Raw genomic sequence first — 12,145 nt, 5'->3', positions numbered from 1 at the left:
ATGTTTCTTGGTCAATATTTGGATCCTAAAATGACCCATGTATGCTTTGTACAGCAGAGACTGCACACGGTTCTTACCGGAGGCTATTGGCTTTCACACTGCAAGCTCATCCACTGGTTCTGGAGTGATGCTCTGACCTGAAAACATGTTGTACATTTTGCACTAGACTGTTGTATGTTTTGCAACTATCATGCACTTTTAAATAAATTATGTTGGAAACTGTTACCAAATAAAACTGTATATAGAATGAGTGTTTTTTTTTGTTTACTTGGGTGTGAGGCCTCTGCCAGGCTTTCTGTTTGCTGTTTCAAGCTAGAGCTTGCTTGCTAACTTTTCACATCTTGAAATTTGTCAAAAGACGAACTATTGTTATGATTGTTATCCCTGTGTCATAAGGTGCCTCTTCGGCCCAGCTGTTTTAAACCCTCCCTCTGGCCTTAAGGCCACGCCTCCTCATTTATATACATCTTAAATTGACAAATGGGAAATAGGGAAGATGAAATTTTCGATGGTAAAATATATTAATACTATAGTTTCTTTTTCTATTTTAGCTTTTCATTCATTCATTTATGTATCTTCATTTAAACTTTTCCACTTCCTGTTTAGAGTTTCATAATTGTTTCCTTTTCTTATTTCCATTGCTATTTTCAATTTCATCTTAACAATATCGGCTTTCTGTTTAGCTTTTCCATCTGTGCGTTTGCATTCTTATTTCTCTTTTTTCAATGACAATTTACATTTTCAAATCATTATTTTACATTTTCGAATTAGGTTTTTCAATTGCCTTTTTCTTTTAAAGTTTAATTTGGCTGGAGTATTCCTAGTAATGAAGTACATGTAAAAAAAATGTCCAGTATCCTCAATATTCATTTGTTTCCTAAATATTCCTCAATTGTGTGATTAATAATAATAATAATACATCTTATTTATACAACACATATCAAAGTGTTTCACAGGCAGACATAAAAAGAGCAACGGATAACATACTATACAGATACACGCATATTTCCACATACATATCTATTTACAAACATAAATCTGAACGAGGACTGTAAACTACAAGAAGCCTACAGATCGGATCTAACAGGAAGTCACTGTTTCTGTGACTTCCTGTTTCTTCTTTGAAGGCAGATGAAAACTGTCCGACTTGACAGCAGTTTCTTGTCCCCGCCCCCTGCTGCTGCCGCCTGCTCTCCTCTACTTTCCAGACGAGAGGCAGTTCATCTGGAACGAGCCTATTTCCTTGTGTAAAGTCTGTTTTTCTGCATGTTCAGGAGCAGATGTGCAGAGTGAGAGAGACACGAAGTCAATCCGTGTGTTGTATATTGTTTTACGCAGGTTTGTGTTTTCCTTTGGTTAATGTTTAATCCTTGCTGTCTCTGTTTAGTCACTCCACTCCATGCACCTGTTTACTTTGGCCACCCGGTGTCGCTGTTTCTCCTCTTGTATATCACCTTTCATGGTTTTGAAAATAATTCTTGTTATAATGTATGTTTATTGTTTTCCTGTCAATTTTAACAGCTCTTGACTAGTAATATTACACAGTAACGTCATATATTAAGCGTACTACAGACTGTATTCACTGCACAATGTTGTTTTGCATTGATGAATTACCTTGCACTTATATATTCTCTTTATGATAAACAGTCAAACCAGCAGTGTTATCTGTGTGTGTTATGATATGAGTTTTCATAAAGTGTTTGTGAGTAAAATCGCTGCAGTGAACACAACTTTATTTATTCATACATGGTTTATTCCATAGTGGCAGATACAGCTATCAGAGCTCACTGGAGTCACCGTGGTGACTGTCACACCTTGTCCAGTCACCTCCCCTTCATCTTCAACACCGGCACATCAGGAGTGTGTACATGAGCAATGTGTGGGAATGAAGCCAGTGACAGCTCTCATACCATCACTCCATATCTTCATCATCAGTCCTAATGACAATGCCATAAAAAAACATAAGTAAATAAATATATTGTATTCACCTGTCAAACTTCCTTTTTCTTAAATATCCAGGATGGTGGATACCACTGATTGGTTTGATCATTTTGATCGCAATCAGTCTGATTGCTTTAAACATAAATACTGCGGTGAGACTCATGTGTTATGTTGCCTGATAGATACTCTGGCCTGGCACTGTTAGGACTGTGTAAATAAAAGAATTAGCAAGGAACAAGTGTTCAGGGATCACTTTATACCCAAGCACTTCGATTTCTGTGTAAAGAAAAATCATTTTCTTGGTCTTCCTCTCTGTATTTACCTTGATTCACCGTAAACGACCATTGACGCACATTTACAGGTTGATTTGGGATTGAAATGGCAGGTGTACACAAGGTTTTATGAATCAGAATATCTTTTGCCGTACGTGCATTTCCTCCTTTTGAGCGTACGCAAACATTTAATGTGGATCCTACGCACTGTTTTATAAATGAGACCCCTGATTCGGTAAAGGGTTTTTTTGTAGAATGAAGTTGTGTCAGATGCTGATGGAGCTCTCAGGTCAGAGGTCATCCTGGCTCATCTTCTCCTCTGATGGTTTCTCACTCTGAGACCCTAAACCCTAACCCTAACCCTGAGACAACATAAAACTAAAACAAGTATTCACGTTGCAAAGTCTTTCAATCGGCTCTCCGTAGAAGCACCGAGAAGACGTCACAGACTTTACTAATAAATGATCCTCCAGTCTGATCAACAGCTTTCTCCTCTCAGCTCACCCACAGCTCTCTCTCTCTCTCTCTCTCTCTCTCTCTCTCTCTATCTCTCTCTCTCTCTCGCTCTCTCTCTCTCTCTCTCTCCCTGCTCGCCCACTTACTCGCTACGGTAATTGTTTAATAGCCAAGAAATTTGTCTCGTGAATTACTGCTGAATTGCTGCTTCCACCACTTCACTCCTTAAAGGTGCATTTTCAGCTCTTAAGCTCCCAAGCTCCCAAAAGAGGCCAAAAGTGGATTTTGTGAAAGAAAACATAGTTTACAAGATTTTCCATCAAAACAGCATATTTTCCACTTTCGTGAACTTTTCATGAACGTGTGTGAATGTTAGTCCTGATGGGCAGGTACATGGCAGCCCCTGCCATCAGCGTATGAATGGGTTTGAATGGGTGAATGATGACATGTAGTGTGAAAGCGCTTTAAGTGGTCGGAAAGACTAGAAAAGAGCGATACAAGTACAGTCCATTTACCATTTCCCCCTTTAAGCTCGCAAAACAGGTCTCAAATCTAGATAATGTGAAAGAACACACAAGATAGATGATTTTCTTCAAGTATCTTCCTTTACTGCAGAAATTAAACTTTCATTTCCTTTCATGAACCACTTGTAGTTTCCATCACTGTACTGCCTGAAGGCTCACATTTCTCACTTTAAGCTCCCAAAACATGTTTTGACAGGAGATACACTCAGATCTGCATCATGTGAAAGAACACACATGTATACATGCTTTTTCAAGTAACTTTACATATATACAGTATATACACACACATACTCACTCTTTGGATTACCTGTTCATATTTTACATCCACACAAATGCCATAACCTGTGAATAGAAGACTCTAGAAGACCTGTAGAAACATTGACTTAACACAAAACTGAAGTAACAATTGAACTACTGCATGAAACAAGTAAATGTTCTCCAAATTTACTGGGTAAACAATAGTCCCCAAGTTATTTATGTGGTGTTTTGTGCACTTTACATGTCATTAACCTGAGAAAACAGGAAAAAAGGAAGAGGCAGGCAGACGTGAACGGTGTCTAGAGCTATGGAAAGACGTAGCAGGAGCACGTGGTCGCAAGGCGAACCCACAACGCTGCACTCCCTCCTACTGTCCATCGGTTAACACACGTACAGGGACGTTAGTATTACAGCACCCTCTATTTCATCTCTGCTCTTTTAAAAGAGACATTGAAACAAATGAATCATATCAATCATTAATCAAATAAACTAAATATACTTATAGTGAACCAAAGCAGTCAAAGAATTCAATGAGTTTTTGACAAGTTGATTGTTAAAGCAGCACAGTCTGGCTGATTGATTACAACTGCATGTCATTGTGCAATCCGGTGTCTGTTGTCTAAAGACACATAGAAATTGCTATTGCTATTTACCTAACATTAACCTTCTGTGCTAGTCAGAGGTTGCACTTTGAAACGACCACCCAGGCTTTGCTGTGCCTGTGTCTGTATACCTCTGGTAATCACCAGGTTTGAGGAGGGACAGGGAAGAGGGACCCTATAAAAGATCTGAGTCGAGGGTTGCGGTATTAGTCAAGACTGAGAGGGCTGAAAAACACAGAAGAACCCCTTTTCTTTAGCCCATGATGGGTTACAGCAAGCTGTGTCTGTTACTGCTGCTGAGCAGCTGCACGTTGGCTCGTAAGTAGGAATCCATTTTGATTCAAAATAACTGCGTCGCGATACAATTTGTGCAAAACATGATAGCATTTTGGGCATAATTTGGCATTTGGAACCAACTATTATGTAGTTTTAAGTGTAAAGTCCTTTTCCTCAGCAGACATTGTGACCTGTCATCATTGCACAGGCGTTACTAATGATGGCTCTGTTCTATTCAAGTAAACCAGCACAGTGAACCAACATGAACAAAACCAGGACCCTGACACTAAAAGTGGAATTCAGCCATTGTTTACTATCTACACCTGTGCTCTTCATGTTGAGATGTCTTCAGTGTAACAGGCCTATATAGGTGTGGTAGCTCCAGGTTAACTGTGCCAAGTAAATGGAAAAGAACCATTAATAGTGTAACGCTTGTGATTTTCCTGACAAGTCAAGGCATTGAGTGCGTTACGAATATTTTTTACTTAATCTTTGAACTTACATTTCGATACTATTACCCTTACATACATAGATTAAGTCCTTGGTTAAAAAAGCAGACAGTGTGTGACAATGTACAGATATTGTTTCAAACTAAATGTTTTTATTGAATAGCTTACAGTAACAAACAATAGCAATAAAAGAATAAAATATATAGAAAAGAAGGTAACAAGGAGCGTAGATAATCCCACCCAATTCTCCTGTATATCGTTTACACTGTATACTGTGTATATTACCAACCAGTCACAGTCATTCGTTGTAAGTTGCAAAATAGATAAATTAATTCTTCTTGCTAAAGTTTGTAATAACCTGATTTCCTTGCCACTGTTGATTATTTAAAGGGACGTGACACCAAAAGTATACTCTTGCCATTGTCTTTAGAAGGCAATTAACCATTTTGTTCACTTCATCCCCTGAATATTTATTTATCATTAGAATGAATAATGTCTTTAACTAATGCTGATAATTCATTTGTATGACCCTTCACTCTTTTTTGTTTTCCAGAGGAAGGCAATGATGGTACTGAACTGACCTCAACGTGTCTGTGTAAGTTTCTATCTACACATCAGTTATCACATTCAGTGTCCATTACTCAATCAACAAAACTTTCAACATTCTTTTCTGCAGAGGTTGTAATAACTATCCTGTAGTATTTTGATCAAATGGAAAAATGAGAACGATGAAAAAAGCTTACGTACTATATAAAAGGTTGGTAAGGCCTCGAATTTATGTAACTTTAACACTGGACTTTGTCAGTTCCTCTGGGGGGCTTGACAGTGTGTGCACATGGATTGTGTGTACGTCCATAGGGTCGATGAAGGGGGGTAAGTGCTATGTTGTCTCAAACAGACACATTGACTAGCAGATCGATGGCTGTGCTAAACTAATAAACAAATGACCTGATTTCTGGAGATAGAAGCATGACCTCATGGACTCTTGCTCCTGTGCTGTATATGATTTACTGCAGTAGCAGTTGTTCACTGTTGGAAACATCATGTGGCTGCTACTGGGTCCAAAGGTCTGTTAGCATGTGGTGATGTGGAACCTTGATTGTGAACAGAATGATCCTATAGGTGGGATGACCTTATCGTTAAAGGCAGTGATGGCTTGACATTATTTGATCAGCACTTAGATCTTAGACTCAATTTTCCATTATTGTGATACCATTATCTTATTGCAGTGGCATCCAGATTCAAGACCTTTAAGAAATATGTGTACCAGTACACCGCAGAGAGCAGAAATGGAGTGGAGGGGAACCTGAAGAACGGCCCGCAAGTCTCCTGTCAGGTACATGCCTGTTCATGCGTCCCTCTCTGTCCCTTGATAACAACATGTTTTTATTTGAGCCCCCTTTTGGCTCTCCATTAACCCTGTGTCTGCTGCCACATATCTTTAGGTAGTGATTGAAATCCCCCAGACGTGCAGATTCATCATGCACACCAGAGACTGTGCTCTCAGGGAGGTGTCTGTCATGGATCCCCAGGGCCAGCCGAGTCCCGGCTCTGAGGCCTTCCAGGCCGCCATGGAAAAGTTAGTGCAAAACATTCTTCATGGGATCTGTTACACATGCAATAGTACAGAGTATGGGAGGTGACATGGACCATTTGTTTTTATAATGCGTGCTTAAGTAAGTTACACACGCGCTTTGCGAAAGCACGCACACACTTTAGAGAATGGCCACCATGTCTTTGATGTGTCAATTTGTGCTGTTGTGGTATCGGTGCTTGGAGCAGCCAAAAAGGATGAAAGACTCTCATTGCAGCAATCACTTCACATATTATATTCACATAAGTCTTGTTGAGTGTGTGACTTCATCAGAGAAGTCCAAATGTGATTAAAGAAAAGAAAGTTTCTAAAAGTTTTGTTTAGAAGTGCAACGGATTTCTGCTCAAAATGTTCCTTATTATGACCTGAAGAAGTTTCAATATATATTACTGTACATGGAAAATCACTTCAAAATGCCTGATAGCGCCTCATTTCCTAATATTTGAGCTCTCATGAATAATGTTTCTTAAGAAGTTTACTGAAAATATCAGGACATTATAAATGTAACACTGTCTCAATGCCAGTTTTATCAAATATCTTATTAGTCTTAATGAAAGGGCGTGTGCAACTTACTAAGGTGTTGGTAAAAACATTTCATCCATGTCACCTCTATACAATAAGGTGAATCTTTTGTAAGTTAATATGAAAAATGATTGAATGTCTTTGTCCATGTTGGGCCTTGACAAAGCAAAATGTCAAAGGAATAGAAAGTCAAAACTTTAAACTCCATACAAGTTTAATTTCTGCCGCACAATGCTGTTAGCTGTTCCTGGCGTTTCCCATCATGCTTTGGGTCATGCAGTCGGTGGAGAGCAACTATGGCGCCTGGCTCTAAAATCTGTGGCCGCCTCACTTTCGTGAGGTCATCGTTGCCCACGTGTTCATGATGTCAGAGCAAGTCGGGGTTAAGTCAGACAAAAATCTACCCAGCATGCATTGTGCTATTAGAAAAATTTGTCTTTTCATGATCTGATATTTCCCTCAATAACTTTTATTATGGATACAATTAAAGTCCGAGAGAGCTGGAGAGACAAAACACTTTTTACATCATTTATCATCATTTCCATTCAGTCATGTGAGGCTGATAAAAATATGTCGGTTTGATAAGTTATGTCATTTCAATTTCCCCCGAAACATGGAGCCTAATAAATGAATTCCAGTGTTCAAGAGAAACCATAATCATATTCTGGGTTATTTAATAATTATGTGACAATTAGAATTTAAAAAAAAAATGAATAATTAAAAAACAGAGACAAATAATTAATAAATATGACAAACGCATTCTGCCGGTAGAAATCGGTCCTGCGCTTATAAACAGGACACAGAACACAGTATAAATACCACAGAACACAGTATAAATACCACAGACTGTGAATAAATACTCAATGCAGTTTGTTAAAGAGGTAACAGGCTACAGAGAGAACACACCTCTACTCTGACAGTGATGATAACTGTCTTTATTAGTTATTAGTATTATTAGTTCCTATTATTAAGTACACTGATCATGTGAACAGACACAAACTTCTCAAAAGTCTCTCCAGCTGTTAAAACCGACTGACAGCCGATCCACCGTCAGACGTTGCTTCACGTAGCACTACTGAGGAAAGGACGTCTCATTTCTCTTCAAACACATTTCCTCGTTTCCTCTCTCCTCGCATGGTTTCCTTGTGTCGGAAAAGACGCAAGTGAGGGAAAAGGGGATACAATTAAGAGACTCGGGATGTACCCACAGACCTTATCTCCCACTCTGATCTTTCCATGTTCTCCCTCGCCAATCTAGCCTCAGCTGTAACACCTGTACTCTAGTAACCAATTGTGTAATTCCATGCAGTGAAAAGTCAGAGTAAGGCTACATTCAGAATGTAGAAAGTGATCTGAATACCTCACTCCTTTGCACGTCACAGATTTGTACAAATTAGGACAAATTCAAAGTAAATCTGATGGAGACCTAACAGATATTTGCAGTGATGCTTTGGCACAAGTACAACCAGTCAGGTCAAGGTCTCTAACCGTCAATATTGGAAATTAACATAAATCCTTCTTGTATGAACACAGTGTGAGCCTATACTGACTTTAAGTCTTTTCTTCACCCAGGAACCCTCTGAAGTTCACTGTGGAGGAAGTCACCCGTGTCCAACTCTACCCCGAGACGGACGAGCCAGTCCACATCCTCAACATTAAGAGAGGAATCGTTTCAGCTCTCATTGTGCCTGTCATGGAGGATGAACAGAATACTCTCATGGTTGGTATCTTCTCACAACCTAAAGTGGCTTCTCTAAAAATGTACCAGAAGAAGCACACACATGCTATTGCATTGGGGTCTGTAGAACACATTCTATTAGATTGCATGATCTCCCTTGTGGGTAAACTGGGTTGTTACATCAGCAAATGAGCAAACAGTACAGAACACAAAAGCGAATATGAGAGGTGAGAGGAGAAGTGAAAAATGAAATGGCTGAAAAATAAAGATCACGTTCTGGTGTGTCAATATTAGCATGAGGCTTTGTCTTCTGCTAAAATCCATGAGCTAAATCTTTCATCTGCGTTATTTTCCTTTTTTCAGAGCACGGTGCACGGCCAGTGTGTTACAGACTACCTGGCGCATGCCAGAGGGGATGTCACCACATATGTGACACTGTTCAGAGATCTGACCCAGTGTGACCAGTTCCACAGCAGGGACCTTGTCAACAGCCCCCTTGCCCTGCTGCAAAAACTGGTAAGATGTTAGTACCTGCCTTTATAGCCACTGGTAACCGAATTTAATACCATTTATTGTGTGATGAATATCATGCCTGATTATAATAAAAGGTTGCTTTGACAAAGAGTTCTGCAAAGACATGACTTTGTTCAGCCTATTAGGTAACATGTCTCTGTGGAACTCTTCTCAAAGATCATTCTCTTTGCTTTCTCCTAGAGGTCAAAGGTCATAAGACTCCAATAGATGATGAATGAGTTTAACTTGATTGGAACTTTAATCTTTGCAAACCTTAAATTGGAAAGCAATTAGCAGTTTATAAAATCTTAAAGTTTGCTCATCAGAGACCATACTTTTTTGTGGAAGCTCATTTAGTACATTTTTATATATTTAGGTCATTTGGCTCTTGAATGTTTTCGTGTTGTCGTTTTATTTATGGTATTTTCTCTATTTTATTATGTTTGATTTCGATATTTGTGTGTTGTGTTGAATGTTTTCCTTTTGCTCCTGCTCTATGAGCTCACTAAGACAAGTTCCTAACATCTGTTGTAATGGCTAATAAGTGTTAAAAAATTAGATTAGTCACCGCGTGTCACATATTACACAAGTTTTCTTCAAGAATATAAGCTAACACTGGGTGATTAATTGGTATATGAATAGTTATGTTGTGGGTGAAGTATTACTTTAAGATGGATACACCGATATGGCATCGTTCATCTCTGTGAAACAAAAAATAACTGGTTCATTCCTTTAAACTACCAATCATTGTATACAAAGTGATTTAGGTTATGTCAAAATACTTTCCATTGTCGGTATAAAATACATTTAGCTGCACAAGTTTTCAAACATTTTTATAATATGAAGTCTTCTCAAGGCAAAATGTTCTTGTGACTTGAAAGTATGTATGAACATTAACGCACAAACATTGTGGAATTTTGTTTCCAGCATCGGCCCTTGTCTGAACTGATTACAAGCACTCAAGACTGCCACTACGAGGTTGATAATAAGGGAAAGCACTTAATGGCAGCCACGTGCATAGAAAAACACATCTATCTGCCATTTTCCAATGCGTAAGTCATCATCTGAGTGCAGATATATGTGTGTACATAGTGCAATGCTCTGCATTTTGCATCACCTTCTGATCTGCCTTGCAGGGCCAATGGAATATCATCCGAGGTGACCCAGCATCTCAGCTTTCAAAGCTCCAAAAAGATCAACAACAAAGTATTTGGTTAGTGATCATCTCAGGCATGTCTGCTGTGCCTGACATGCATCATTTTAGTTCACATCTCTTTCTGGGAAATGCAAAATGTATGTATAATATGTGTCTACACAGACATGGACCCCAGCCAGAGCAAGCCACTCCACTTTGAAGACCCTGACGATAAAGCTCCAGTCCAGTCGAAGGACGCTGCTCTGAGCACCCTGCAGGACCTCGTGGCTTTGGCAGGTACAGACCAGGGTCAGAAGAGGACCAGCCTTTTCCATAAGCTGGTGTCCAGCCTGCGCATCCTGGAGAACGAGACCCTGAGCCAGACGGTCACTGAGATGTTGGATGTGTCAGGCTGGCTCACCTGGCAGGCCCTGTTCCAGTGTGGAACCACAGAGTGCACCAGCGCCATTTTCCAGGCTATCAGGACCATTGATGGGTTGTCACTGGAGGTGGACGCTCTGGTCTATGGGCTGAGTCTACAGGCTAACCCTGATGCCTCACGTGTCCGAGATATGCTCAGCATGGCTCAGTATAGACAGAGCAGGGTAATCATGTATGCCCTAGCCAACACAGTCAAAAAGTAAGTCAAATATTGTTTCTGGCCTTCATAAAACTGATAGTTATGACACACGATCCTTTTTTCAATATTGCTGTATTTATGTCTATATATTTAAACTGTAGAAAACTAAATTTGGATGAAGCTAAACAGGACATACACATTTTTATGTCCTATTTTAGCCAACTTTGTAAGTGTTGCAGGTGACCACAAGAGGGAAATACTCTGAAATCGAACCTTTTAACACAATTTTCACCCAAACCAGAGCATCTGATTAGCATATATCTTCCCTGTCTCTGGTCCACAGGTTCCATAAAGCAGAGGTTACTCCAGTGGTCACAGAAGTGTCAAAGTTCATGGAAACACTCTTAAATGACTGCTTGGGAGAAACCCTTGATGAAGATTTTGACTCTCCTGCTGATCCCAAAGAGATTGCCTTCCTTGTACTGAAGGTACTAATGATTAGTATGTGTGAATGATTCAAGAATCTAACTGACTGTATTTCTGGATTCAGTCAGCTCTTGTCAGGGAATCTGGCTCAGGGCTGCCCTCGAATTAATATCTTTTTGTCTCATCTCCAGGTTGTTGGTGTCATGGGTCAAGCCATGCAAGCTGCGAGCCCCAGCCTGATTTCTTCCATTTTGCAGTGTGCTAAGAAAACAGACATTCCATTATCAAACCAAAAGGCAGCTATACAGGCCTTTCGGTTGATGGATAATAATAATGAGGTACAACGACTTCCCACTAACAAATGTATTACAACTTGTCATTGTAGGGTGATGATGACCACAGCATATGTTATGCTGTTTTGTACAGTATGGATGTTGTAATTTAACATTTGGTCAACCACAGGTCAGAAACATTTTCATGGAGGTGTTCCAGGATGCTCAGAGCCCTGTTGAAAAACGTGTAGCAGCCTACCTGATTCTGATGAAGAACCCAGACCAAGCCCTGGTTAGAGACATTCTGAACTATTTGGAGAATGTGAGGGACGAGCACCTCAAGAGCTTTGTGGTCTCCCACCTGAAAAACATCCGCAACTCCGGCGAGCCACAAATGGATCAGTGAGTATTTGGCCAGCAACCATAGCTAGTTAAATAACTGTGCAGTACAATTCGTAGCTTCTTAGCACAGGCAAAAGTCTACTGTTGTGATAGAATAATAGAAATCGTATCACAAATCTTAAAGATAATATCACTGTATGCTACCCACTTAGCAGCAAACCACAGACAGACAAAGCTAGCGACTGGTGAAGAAATTCCAACAACTAGCAGCTAGAGAGCCAGGTATTTTTCTAAGGAAGGAGATC

The 12,145-nt window shown here is 39.7% G+C and overlaps 1 protein-coding gene across 1 annotated transcript in view; it reads left to right on the top strand.

Annotated features, from left to right (window-relative positions):
* Window positions 1-4,313: 4,313 nt before the first annotated feature.
* apoba (apolipoprotein Ba) overlaps window positions 4,314-12,145 on the top strand; it is a gene marked incomplete at both ends in the record, with an annotated part of 25,418 nt that continues 17,586 nt past the window's right edge. The window contains 12 exon segments of the mRNA XM_079174732.1: window positions 4,314-4,371; window positions 5,332-5,373; window positions 6,008-6,114; window positions 6,224-6,357; window positions 8,467-8,614; window positions 8,936-9,088; window positions 10,013-10,137; window positions 10,222-10,298; window positions 10,404-10,860; window positions 11,144-11,288; window positions 11,418-11,564; window positions 11,689-11,900. Of these exon segments, the coding sequence (XP_079030858.1) occupies window positions 4,314-4,371; window positions 5,332-5,373; window positions 6,008-6,114; window positions 6,224-6,357; window positions 8,467-8,614; window positions 8,936-9,088; window positions 10,013-10,137; window positions 10,222-10,298; window positions 10,404-10,860; window positions 11,144-11,288; window positions 11,418-11,564; window positions 11,689-11,900 (1,805 nt within the window).

This window comes from Pholis gunnellus (assembly GCF_910591455.1).
Source record: "Pholis gunnellus genome assembly, chromosome: 15".
NCBI classification, from domain to species: domain Eukaryota; kingdom Metazoa; phylum Chordata; class Actinopteri; order Perciformes; family Pholidae; genus Pholis; species Pholis gunnellus.
Note: the sequence above shows the minus strand (reverse complement) of the source record. Positions and strands in the feature narration are given on the sequence as shown.